Here is an 11,168-nt window from a genome sequence, read left to right on the forward strand (position 1 = left end):
CAGTGCTGAGGGATGGGAAAACTCCAGCTCTGGGTTTGTCTGTGCCATCCATGGCTGGGGTCACCCAGGGATGGGCAAACCCAGGGATGGGAAAACCCCAGCTCTGGTTTCTCTGTGCCATCCCTGGGGTTTGATCCATGTCTGGGGTCACCCAGGGATGGGCAAACCCAGGGAGGAGCAAACCCCAGCTCCTGGTTTTCCTGTGCCATCCATGGCTGGGGTGACCCAGGGATGGGCAAACCCAGGGATGGGCAAATCCCAGCTCCTGATTTCTCTGTGCCCTCCCTGGGGTTTGATCCATGGCTGGGGTCACCCAGGGATGGGCAAACCCCAGCTCTGGTTTCTCTGTGCCATCCCTGGGGGTTGATCCACGGTTGGGCTGACCCAGAGATGGGGACACTCCAGTTCCTCGTTTCTCTGTGCCATCCATGGCTGGGATCACCCAGGGATGGGCAAACCCCATCTCCTGCTTTCTCTGTGCCATCTCTGGGGGCTGATCCATGTCTGGGGTTACCCAGGGAGGAGCAAACCCCATCTCCTGATTTCTCTGTGCCATCCCTGGGGGTTAATCCGTGGCTGGGCTGCCCCAGGGGTGGGAGCTCCAGCGCTGCCTCCCCCAGCCCTTCCCCCAGCGCTGCTTCTCCCGCCCAGCCTGTGGGACGACGTTTGCCTGGTTACACCTCCCCTCACACCAAAAAGTGTCTGCACGGATTTACCCCGGGGAAATGAGTCCCCTGAGCCAAACCAGCATCTCACCAGCTCTTCCCCATCCCTCCCTCATCCTGCACATTGCACACACCTACACAGGCTATTTATGGGATGCCCAGCAGACACCAAACCACACCTGCCCACCGAGCTGCTGTTTGCCACTAACGGGACACAGAGGTGTTGGGAGGATCTAAACATTTAGGCAGAGTTACTGAAGCTGTTTGGAGAATGGACTCTTGGAGGTGGTGTTATTATTATTATTATTATTATTATTATTATTATTATTATTATTATCCTCACAGTATTTATCCAAGGAATGCCCAGGCCCATCACTGCAATGTGTCTGACACAGTGCATTGTTCTCAGCTGTTAGTGGAATCAAACTCTTTTTTCTTGAGGTTTCTTTTTTTCTTTTTAAATTTTATTTCAGAGTCACGCTCCATGGCACAAACTGTAAAAATACATTTTAAAATGGCCAAAACAGACAGGTCGAGACCTTTCTGCTAACAATCCTCCACCCCATCCTTGAAATCTAAAGTAGTGAAGGATTTTGCAGAAAATAATGGATCATTTTCCCATTTACCCATGATTCAAGGATTAATAACTAATCCCATCAAAGGACATCTGCTTAGATTGTTCCTTGTCAGTGAAAGTAAATAGAGCCTTTTAGTCTTTAGACCTAAACTCCTCTGAGGTTATTATGCAGAGGAACCTCCTACAAGCGGTCGCTTTCTCTGTCGCTCCTGCTGTGACTAACCCTGGAGGGAGAAAGCAAACTTTGCAAGTCCCTGGACATAAAGGTTATTTGCTAGAATGGAGGAGACTTTTATGAGAGGCCGGGTAAGCTGAGACCCTCACCCTCCCCTAAGGCTTGGCTCGGGCAGGGGGCTGCAGCCCGCCGAGCCCTTTGAGCCGCTTTGTCCTCCCTCTATGGCACATTCGCGCCGGGTTTTGCTCTCCAAATTCTCCCCTCTTTACTGCTTCAGCTCGGCTCTTCTGGGGTTAAACGGGGAAATGAAGGCTGGGTGGATCCGGGTCCAAAATGCCCAGGGTTGGCAGGTAGGGGGTGGGAGGGGTGGATGGAATTGGGGCTCAGCGCTCCACGGGGCTGGCAGAGGAACGGGGACCCCGCGGGAAGTGGGGAGGGGGTGACACAGGGCTGGAGGGGAAAAAAAACCTTGGAAACAATGAGCGGCTTGTCAAACAATGGTTTGTCAGAGCACCACTTGGGTTTTCATCAGTGGGGCTCCCAAAGCTGCTTTTTGGGGGATGGAGACGTCCCAGAGGGGTTCTGGTCAGGAGTGGCTAAACCAAAATGTGAGAAAATCGCCCCAGACGGGAGGAGCTGTATCTCTTCTTTCGCCCAGCAGCTTCTCTCTGTGAATATTTCTGACTGGCACTGCCCAGGGCAGAAAGGCCCCAGAGGGGAGATCCCTCCAGGTCACCTGGGGAGAGCCTGGTGCAAGGCACAGCAGATCCTGGTCCCGGTTCTCTCCTTCTGCTGTGGTGGAAATAACCACTGGCGCCCGTGCCAGGCCGTTGGAGGGATGCATGTTGTAAGCATTTCAGAACATCTAAAATTAGACTTTGTCTTTTTTCCCCCTACCAGAACATGGCTGAGTGTCTCATCCACCAACACCAGCTGTGGATTTTTTTGCTCTTGCTTTAGAAAAAGCTTCCTCAGAGATACAGACAAAAAAGAAACGCTGCTCCACCCTCTCCCTGGCGCACACAAAATATGAGAGTAATTACAAACTGGGGCTGTGGGCCTCAAACCCAGACCCTGCTCTGGGCTATTGAGGGAAATCTTTCAAAATCCAAATGGAAACCAGCCTCATCAGCCTTTTGCCATGTGGGGAAGCTGGTCCTGCTGTGCTCAGCCCTCCCAGCCCTCCGGACCCGCAGCCCCGGTGCTGCCGTAATCCAGACTCTGCTCCAAGCTCCGGCAAAGGGAACAATTGCAGGCAGAGCCAGTGGGAGTTCAAAAGGAGCAATACTGAATTAAACGATAGCAATTTCCCTTATTTTCTGCTGCTTAAAGGTGCACGCTGGGAATGTTTAAATATCCTTGTTATCCCCTTCAATACCTAGGGAACATTTTTTTAACGAGCTGGGCTGTAATCAGGCCGTGTTCGTGCCAGGCATCCCTTACAACAGCCATTCTCCAAAAGAGCTGTCCAGATCGAAGCCCTTTGAGGCAGAAGAAAAGGCACCTGCTGGATGGAGGGCTCCAGGCAGCTGAGCCAGGGTAGGTCCTGGGGGGACACTTCACCCAATTTTTTTACCAAGACAAAACCGAGCTCCCTGCCAGTTCAGAAAGAGGGAGTTTTGGTGTTCAGTTTAGGTTTGGGGTTTGCGGGTTTTTCCTGGTTTGTTTTTGGTTTTTTCATGTTGGTTTGGAGGTGAGCTGAAGGTGAGGATAACATCACATCTGAGGCTGAGATGATCTGATATAAATCAATTTGTTCATTTTCAGGCTTCAGCCCCCTTCCCCTCTGAAGCTACCGAGTTACACGGGTGCCTTTGAAAGCATCGAGCTTCAGTTCAGCCTTTGGGGTGAACTATTAAAATATCCTGAATTACTAAAACCACCTGAGGCAGGAATCACTTGCTGGGAAGAGCCAGGTGGAAGCCATGAGGGTTCCAGACGTGAGGGTGTTTTTGGAAGGAGGATTTGTCTTCCTGTGGGGTTCTTAAGGATGGAGCAAAGGGCACTCGACAGAGGCTGTGGGATCTCAGGACAGAGGCTTTGGGACCCCAGGACAGAGGCTGCATTTCAGGAGTTGCCTGAACAGGCTGGCACAGCTCTGGGGATGGTTTCAGAGCTTCTCTGCCGCTGTCCTTCAGTGTGCACCCACTTGTTTCAAAATGCAGCTTTTGTTGGCGTTGTCTTTGTCTGGGGCACGCTGAAGCAGAGGCACCACATGGCCCAGGCAGCAGCAAAAGTGCCCAGTGAAGGTAGAAAAATGCCATCCATGGGGTGGAGGTTGGCACCAAGACAAAGAGATTTATTTAGAAATCAACCAGCTCCAGATTCTTTCCCCTTCCCCTGAACCTTCCAGCCCTGATCTGCTCAGGCAGCTGTACCCCAGATTTTGAGGTGACAGGGACTGCTGGGGGAATCTCAAACAAAAATCTGTATCTGAATGTCCCAGGGCAGCAGCCACAGACATTCAGAGGCAGGGCTGGTCGTGTGGACATTGTCTAAAGAACCACTTGTCTGAAGTCACACCTCTGTGGACATCTCAGTGAAAATACCTGAAAAGCCAAATATCCTCTTTGACCCACATGTGGTATTTCTTACAGAGCTCATACATCTCCCACACTGAGCTGGCAGGCAGAAAAAGGAGGGAATTTCCTTTGAAAACCCCCACAGGGAAGCTGCAGGCTGCTCCACGCTGGGGCTCTGCAGGATCCCAGAGGTGCTCCCCGGTGCCCACTGAGAGCAGGGAGCTTTTCCCCAGGTGGGGAAGGGCTGCAGGCAGGGCATTTTGCAGGGGATGTTTTACCCCTCAGCATCTCCCCGCAGTGTGGAGGGAGCCGGGAGCTGCTGGGGTGGATGGGGTTGGTGTGTGTGTGCAGCTGGATGGAAATCCCACCCTGCCTGCCCCTTCCCTGTGTGCCACGGGTGGGACAGAGGCTGCCTGCACGGCCAGGGGCACAGGGGTGAGGTGCTCACACACCCCAGGGTGCAGCTCTGCGGGGCACCCCAGGGGTTTCTGATCACTTTTGGGGGTGCTGCTGCTCAATTTTCCACCCGCCCTCTCTCTGGTGGCCTCTCCCCATCACGGTGCAGGGGGTACAGGTGGGGTGGGGGGACAGAGCTGTCCCCATCGTGGTGCAGGGGGTATGGGGACACAGAACTGTCCCCATCGTGGTGCAGGGGGTATGGGGACACAGAGCTGTCCCCATCACGGTGCAGGGGTACAGGTGGGATGGGGATGGGGGGACAGAGCTGCCCCCGCAGCACCGCGGGGATTCACCCGGATAAACCCCGAGGGGTTCGGGACCTTCCTCCCTCTCCCCTCCCTCGTTGCAAACCTGCGGGGAATTACGGGTTTGTTTGGGGTTTCCTGGAGGTTTGTTTTTTTTTTTTTTTTTCAATTTTTAATGGGTGCAGGCGGCTCCGTGCGGGGGAAGGGACCCTGCCTCCCCCGGGACACCCACCACCGAAAATCCCCGCTTTCCGAGGTGAAAATCCTCCTGGATCATCTGAGACTGACCGCCCCCGCCGTCGCAGTCCGGGATTTGCCTTCCAGCAGAAACTCTCTTCGAAAATAAGTTTAAAACACCCGTTTTGCGGCACTAACGCCCCTTTTTATGCCCTGTGGCAGCGCCTGGCACTGGGAAAATAAATGGGAGATGAGACGGGCACAAAGCTCCTGAGCTGGAGGCAAAGGCTGTGTGCCTTCCGCTGGAGGACCCAGCAATGCCGAGAGAATTCCGAAAAAAAATGGGATAAATTTCTTTACAGCTTTGCTCCAACCCCTCCTCTTTAAAGTTCAGTATCAGAGAAAATAAAGAGGTGCTTTGAGATCCAAAAAATGAACATCTGTCCCGACGGAAGGCAAAGGTTCCCACTTTCTTGAATTGCTACTTTGGGATAAGGAGGGGAAAAAAATAATAATCTGCTTTTAAAATTTTTTTTTTCCTTTTTTTATTTTTTTTTTTTTTAGCATAATCTGGTGGGCGAAGCCGCCGTCCTCGCTGGCGGATGGGGAAGTGATGCCAGAGGCTCTGGGGTCTGTAGTGAGGATTTCTGCAGGGAAAACGGCTCATCTCGTTGGCCGTCGGTAGCTGCGAATTTGCCAAGAGAGGGGGAACAGAAAGGGAATTTTAAATTTTTTCAATTTCCTTTCCATAAAGTGCTTCCTGCGTTTCCAAACTCACGGGAGGTTTGCAGGAACGTCGGCTGAAATCCCGAGTAATAATAATAATAATAATAATAATAATAATAATAATAATAATAATAATAATAATAATAATAATAATAGAAACCGGGACGGACAGAAATGGTCGGGGTAACACAGGGTCCGCCCGCGGCCGTGCAGGATGTTCGTCGGTTCTGCCCATTCGCAGTAAATAAATGAATTTTTAAAATAGAAGGATAAGAGATTTCATTTTTAAAAATAGTAACAAATCCCGGTGACTCGGGAATTAAAGAGGAATGAGGCAGAGGAATGCAGAGAGCAGCGAGCCGGACCGGGCTGTGAAAAGCGACTCAGCTGCCGAGGTGGGAATAAAAGTGCAGAAATTTTTCCAAATTAAAAAAAAAAAAAAAATTTAAAAAATGGAAAGAGAGAAGGGAAGAAACAGCCGCAATTCCTTCTGTTTCCTGCGAGCAGGAATAACTCGGGCTCCGAGCCGGCCGGGCTGGCGGGGACGCTGCGGTGCCCCGGGGCTGGGCTGTGCCACCCCCACCGCCCCCATCCCCCGCCGAGCCCTTCGGAGCTTTGCTTCACTTTGGGAATTTCTATCTGTGCTTTTATCACTTCAGCTAAACCACGGGAGACTCTGAGCGTAAGGAATTGATTCCCGATTTTGAGTTTATTCTCGTTATTTGGGGGTTTGAACGGAGGGTAAAAGGGAGAAAATGTTATTTATTAAAGGGAAAAATAAAATAATCCTGAGTGGGGAAGAAAATCGGATCCCAGCTTGAAACGGGCGTTATATTTTAATATATTTTTACAGTTTTTTCAAGGAGGGAAACAAAGTCAATTCCCAAATGGAGGGGGAAAGCCCAGCGCCGGGGGAAACTCCGTGAGATGCCACCGGCGAAAACGCTCCGCTGCCGCCCCGAGCCCAAAACCCGCTCCTTGCGCTACTCCTGCCGTGACCCCCCAGCTTTAATCAGCATTCAGGAAATGCCAGGGAGACTTTGCCCCTAATCTGTGCTTATTTAGCAGAAAAACCCTGCGATGCTTATAAAATCGCAGGTAACAAGGGGAACTCGCGATCGAGCGCGTGTGCAGGGGAATCTCCGCTTTATGCTGGAGGTTTTATTATTAATAAAATGCGAGAAGTCGGTAATTACCTTTAAAACACTCTGTCGGGCCGGGGAAGGAGCGGTCCGACCCCGGCACCGGCCCTCGGCGTGTCCCCGAATTACCGGGTTATTCCTGAGGGCTGTTTTGGGAGGGGATCCTGGGCGGGCGGAGGAACCCCCTGCGCTCAGAGCGGGCCGTGCTGCTCGCAGGGCTTTTATATCACAGGGAAAAAAAATTTATTTGGATTAAGGAGCAAATTCGGACCGGCCGCAGGGCCCCAGCCGCACGTGTCTGCGCCCCCCGAGTACTTTGTGCCCTCGTTTTCCTTTAAAATCCCCCAAATAACCTTTTTTCCCCCCTTATCCCCGTTCCTCCGCACGCCTCACCCCAGCTCCCACCCCCAAACGCTGCTGCGGTTTTCTCTCCCCGCGTCTCCCTGGCTGCGGGAGAGAGAGAGCGAGGTTGGCATATTTGCATATATGCTAATGAGCTCCTAATTGCCAGGCTTGCTGCGCTTTGCCGATCGATTCCGAGCAATTCAGAGGTTAAGGAAGCTTGGAAATAGCGCGGCTCCCAGCTCCCCCCTACCCCCGAAGCCCCCAGGCAGCCCCCCCGCGGGATGGAGCTGGCCCCGCATTTGCATCCCAACTTTTTTTAACTCTCACACGTACACTTTACGTATCGGCTACGTGGAGGCTCCTCGGCCGCTCCTATATATCCTTACGCCGGGCACGGCCCCCGCTCCTCCGGCGGCGGCTCCGGGCTCGAGGCCACCACCAAGAGCCGCGGGCAGGTGAGGGCAGGGCAGGTGAGGACAGGGCAGGGGAGGCAGGAAAAGGCAGCAGGTGAGTGAGGGCAGGTTGGGCACACAGAGCCACGCGAACAGGTTGGCACGCAGGGCAGCGCTCCGGGCTGGCGAGCAGGCAGGACCCGCTGGTTACCGGGCACATCCCCCAGCTCCTAGGTGGGTGAAGAAGTCGAGGTGACCCGGGAGGAAGAAGGGGAGGCCGAGCATCGCCCAGACACCCCCAGAGCCCCCGCCGAGCCCCCGCAGCCTCCCGCGCCTGGCGGGGCCGGCCGGACAAACAATGTGAGACTTGGCGGAACAAAAGCGGCGGGGCTTGGGTTGCTGAACACGTCTGAGGCCAGACGAGCCGCGCGATTTATTGGACTCGGTGAGAAAACCATAATAAAAAAAAAAAAATAAGGGGGGAACGGGGGGTGGAGGGGGGAGAGGAGACTCTCAAAGCGTCTTTATGATGGGCTGGGGGCAGCAGCGCTGCGGGGCCGGGTGGAAGATGCCCCGGGAGCGGGTCCGGTTCCTGCCTGGGGCTGGTGGTGCGGGTCCAGCCAGGGCCGGCTGCGGGCTCGGAGTTTCTCCCAAAGCCCTGGGGGCACGGGGTCCTTCCCTCTCTTTTCTTTTTCCTCCCGTCCCGCGGCATCCCGCATCCGAGCTAAGAAAGTTTGGGGACTGCCGAGCGCGTCCCCCCACCCCTCCCCGCGCTTTTCTCTCGGTCCGTGGGTGACCCAGACCCACTTTGGGTGAGGAGTTCACTTCTTCCACCTTCTCCCGGCTCGAGAATCCAGATCTGAGGGCAGAGGCCACCCCTGCAATCCCCAACTCTGCCTCTCGGACAGGGCATGGGAGCGGCCTGGCAGGACACGGCCGTTCCAGATTCTCTTCCACAGAAATCCACGGGGCTTTGAGCTTTGCTCGGGGGGATTCTCGCAGCCTCCCGTTGGGGGGTGGGCAGAGACACCCCCAAATCCTCCGGGATGGGCGGCAGGGACACGCACACAGCGAAGGGCCCGGGTACCCCCATCCCTGCACAGGATTTTGGGAGGGGTGGGATGCGCAGAGCTGGATCATTACGGAATAAACAAATGCCGGTGAACGAAACGCGCGTGGAAATAATCCCAGAGCAAAGGTTCCGCACATCCTCCTCCCCCGTCCGCTGTAGAAAGGAGAGAAGGGGGCACAAATCCTCCCCACCTCCCCAAATTCTCCTCGTGTGGCATTTCTGAAATTTCTCCCCGCACCACAACAAGGTGGGAGCCGCTCCATGAATGCCCCTAAACCCCGTGAATACCTCAGGGAGAGCGGCCCCGCTCAGGCTCCCTCTCATCAGGCTGTGCAGGGCACCCAAACTAAATGGGTTTGGGGTTTTTTAGAAGTTATTGAAGCCAGACACGAAGCCTCGGCCGAAATTCGCCTCTCGGTTGCAGCGGGCCCGGGTGTTCCAGTCCTGCCGCCGATGGAAAATCCCGCATGTTTTTTTGTTTTGTTTTTTTTTTTTTTTCCTTTCTTCCAAGGAAGCTTTAATTTTTTTTTTTTTTTAATTCTTATTTTAACTTATATTTTAGTTCTTATTGTCCTTTTTTTTGTTTTGTTTTGTTGGTTTTTTTGCTCTTAAAAAGCCTCATCCCTGCAGTCTGTTCTTGATTCTTTCCTCAGCACGGGGAAGAAGAAGCTGCGCTCAAAGAGTGCGAGGGGAAAAATCAACCCGAGCTTATTTTGGGCTATTTTTCGGGTAGTACGTGGACTCCCTGCTCTCCAAAAAATAGTACATGGTACCCACCGGGTCAGATCCTACCCAGCTCGGCTCCGTTTTTAGTCCCCGGAAATTAAGTTTTTGGTGTGCGTGGAAGTTTTAAGGCTGGAAATCCTTAAATCTGCCGTTTTCAGGGAGATCCCGCGATCGCGGCGGCGGCTCCTTCTGCTTCCTTTGCGGTTTGGATTTTTTTTCCCCCCCAGGAAGACAGCAAAGCACGGAGCAGTTTTTTATTTGTCAAGACACTCAAAACACACCCGAGCATTTTCCACAAATCGTTCGTGCCCTTCTCTAAATCCTCCCAGATCGGGCTGGTTCTAACGCGATATTAAATAAAATTAGAAATAAAAATGCACTGTCATCGGGGTAATCCCAGGGAGAATCCAAATTTGAAAGCGAAATCCCTGTCTTTGCAGCTTTTTTTTTCCGGGATAAATCGCAAAATTCGTCGTGCTTCTTCTTTTGGCGTGTTAAAAAAAATAATTATGATTTCTGGAGAGGAAATTTAGGCGCGGGGGGGGAGGAAATGACATGAATTTAATAAAGAGGAGAATAAAAAGAGGGGCAGACGTGCGGCTTGTCCCTAAAATCCCATCACAGTGAGGGTGGGGAATGGTTAAATCTGACATCCCCCAGAGCTGCTCCACGGACACCCCCGGCGTGGGGGCTGCGTGGGCACCGCGGGCGCTTCTTTAACCGGCTCCTCTGTGCCTTTTCTTCCAGGAGAGCCCCGGGCCCGGCTCTGCCCGCACAGGAGAAGCCGCTGGCGAGGGGAGCGCGGCCCAGGTGGGTGATGGGGAACCACGGAGGGAGAAATCACGGGGAGAGCCCACCCTGCGTGCAGGAGGGGTCGGGGCGGGTTCTTTTCCTAAAAGAAGTTGGAGGTTGTAATTTGGAAAGGGGTGCGAGTGAGGGGATCCCTGGGTGCCTCCAATGGGTGCTGCAGCCCCTCCCTTTATCCATGAGCACCCACCGAGTTTTCCCGAATTCTGCGGTTTTCTCCCCACCTAAATCTGGAAGTGGACGAAGGGAAAAGGGCAACAAAACATCCCCCAAACGCTTTTGTGCAGGGGGGACTCAAGGAGAACCAGGCAGGAGACCACGGGGAGGGGCTGGTGGCAGAACAGTCCTGGGGAGCAGAGCCCCAGCCCCAGGAAGCGAGCCCAGGATATTTTGGGGCTGTTTCCACATCCCCCATTCCTCTTTCCCCATTCTCAGGTAGGGCTGTAAGTGCTGGGCCTGATGGGTTCCCAATTCCCCAGTGGGGGCAACTGGGAGAGAGGGCCCTGACAGGGTGGACTTGATGCACTGGTGGTGGCAGTGGGAGAATCCAGCTCCAGAAAGAGACAAAAGCCATGAGCAACTTCCCAACCCAAACTCATAGACCCAAACCCGCTTTCCACCAGGAAAAAAATAATTCCAAGGCAAAGAGAAAATGAAAAAATCCCAGCCTCAAACCTCTGTTCTTGTTCAAGGAAAAATCATGGTGGTTTTTTGTTTTGTTTTGTTGTGGTTTTTTTTTGTTTGCTTGTTTTTTGTTTTTTGGTTTTTTTTTTAATGGGATCTGTATTATAGCAGGAAAATCAAAGGGTAATTAATGGTGGGGTTAAAACTACAGAAGTAAACCAGCATTTGATTCCATCTGGGCTCTGTGCACTGCAGCCGGGCCCTGGCACTGGCACTGAGTGGGGTTCCCCTTCCCCGAGAAAGGGAAGCCAGGGAGACTGAGCTCGGGGGGCAGAGAGGTGGGGACAGAGGTGGTGGTGAGAGGATGTCATGGCCGGTGGAGGAAACACTTGGTGCTGGCCATGGCTGGTGATGATGATGATGATGAGTGGTAACCGATGGCGCTGAAGGCGATGGCGATGGCAATGAAGGGCGTTGTGCTGAACGTGGTGAAGTCCACGGTGATGAGGGTGGT

The 11,168-nt window shown here is 53.3% G+C and overlaps 1 protein-coding gene and 1 long non-coding RNA gene across 15 annotated transcripts; one reads left to right on the forward strand and one right to left on the reverse strand.

Annotated features, from left to right (window-relative positions):
* Positions 1–1,253: 1,253 nt before the first annotated feature.
* LOC117008855 (putative uncharacterized protein DDB_G0277255) lies at positions 1,254–6,738 on the forward strand. Of its 13 annotated transcripts, none has more exons than XR_004420368.1 (6): positions 1,274–1,548; positions 2,800–2,956; positions 3,185–4,172; positions 5,183–5,281; positions 5,385–5,450; positions 6,400–6,738. XR_004420368.1 is itself a non-coding variant. In XM_033082956.2 (5 exons), exons 1-5 carry the CDS (start codon positions 1,522–1,524, stop codon positions 5,731–5,733), a joined length of 480 nt encoding a protein of 159 aa, XP_032938847.1. In that variant the 5' UTR covers positions 1,266–1,521; the 3' UTR covers positions 5,734–5,813. The 13 variants fall into 13 exon arrangements, 2 of the variants coding, with proteins under 2 accessions (XP_032938847.1, XP_032938848.1); XR_004420366.2 differs by lacking the exon at positions 6,400–6,738 and adding an exon at positions 5,575–5,813 and having other exon boundaries at positions 1,276–1,548; XM_033082956.2 differs by lacking the exons at positions 5,183–5,281; positions 6,400–6,738 and adding an exon at positions 5,575–5,813 and having other exon boundaries at positions 1,266–1,548; positions 2,850–2,956; positions 3,185–3,305.
* LOC117008858 lies at positions 5,346–7,869 on the reverse strand. 2 transcript variants are annotated; one of them, XR_004420378.1, is made up of 3 exons: positions 7,367–7,869; positions 6,743–6,906; positions 5,346–5,505 (listed from the first exon to the last, which is right to left on the reverse strand). It is a non-coding gene; the product is annotated as an uncharacterized LOC117008858 (long non-coding RNA). The 2 variants fall into 2 exon arrangements; XR_004420377.1 differs by lacking the exon at positions 7,367–7,869 and having other exon boundaries at positions 6,743–7,255.
* Positions 7,870–11,168: the final 3,299 nt, after the last annotated feature.

Source organism: Catharus ustulatus, chromosome 30, assembly GCF_009819885.2.
Source record: "Catharus ustulatus isolate bCatUst1 chromosome 30, bCatUst1.pri.v2, whole genome shotgun sequence".
NCBI lineage: Eukaryota > Metazoa > Chordata > Aves > Passeriformes > Turdidae > Catharus > Catharus ustulatus.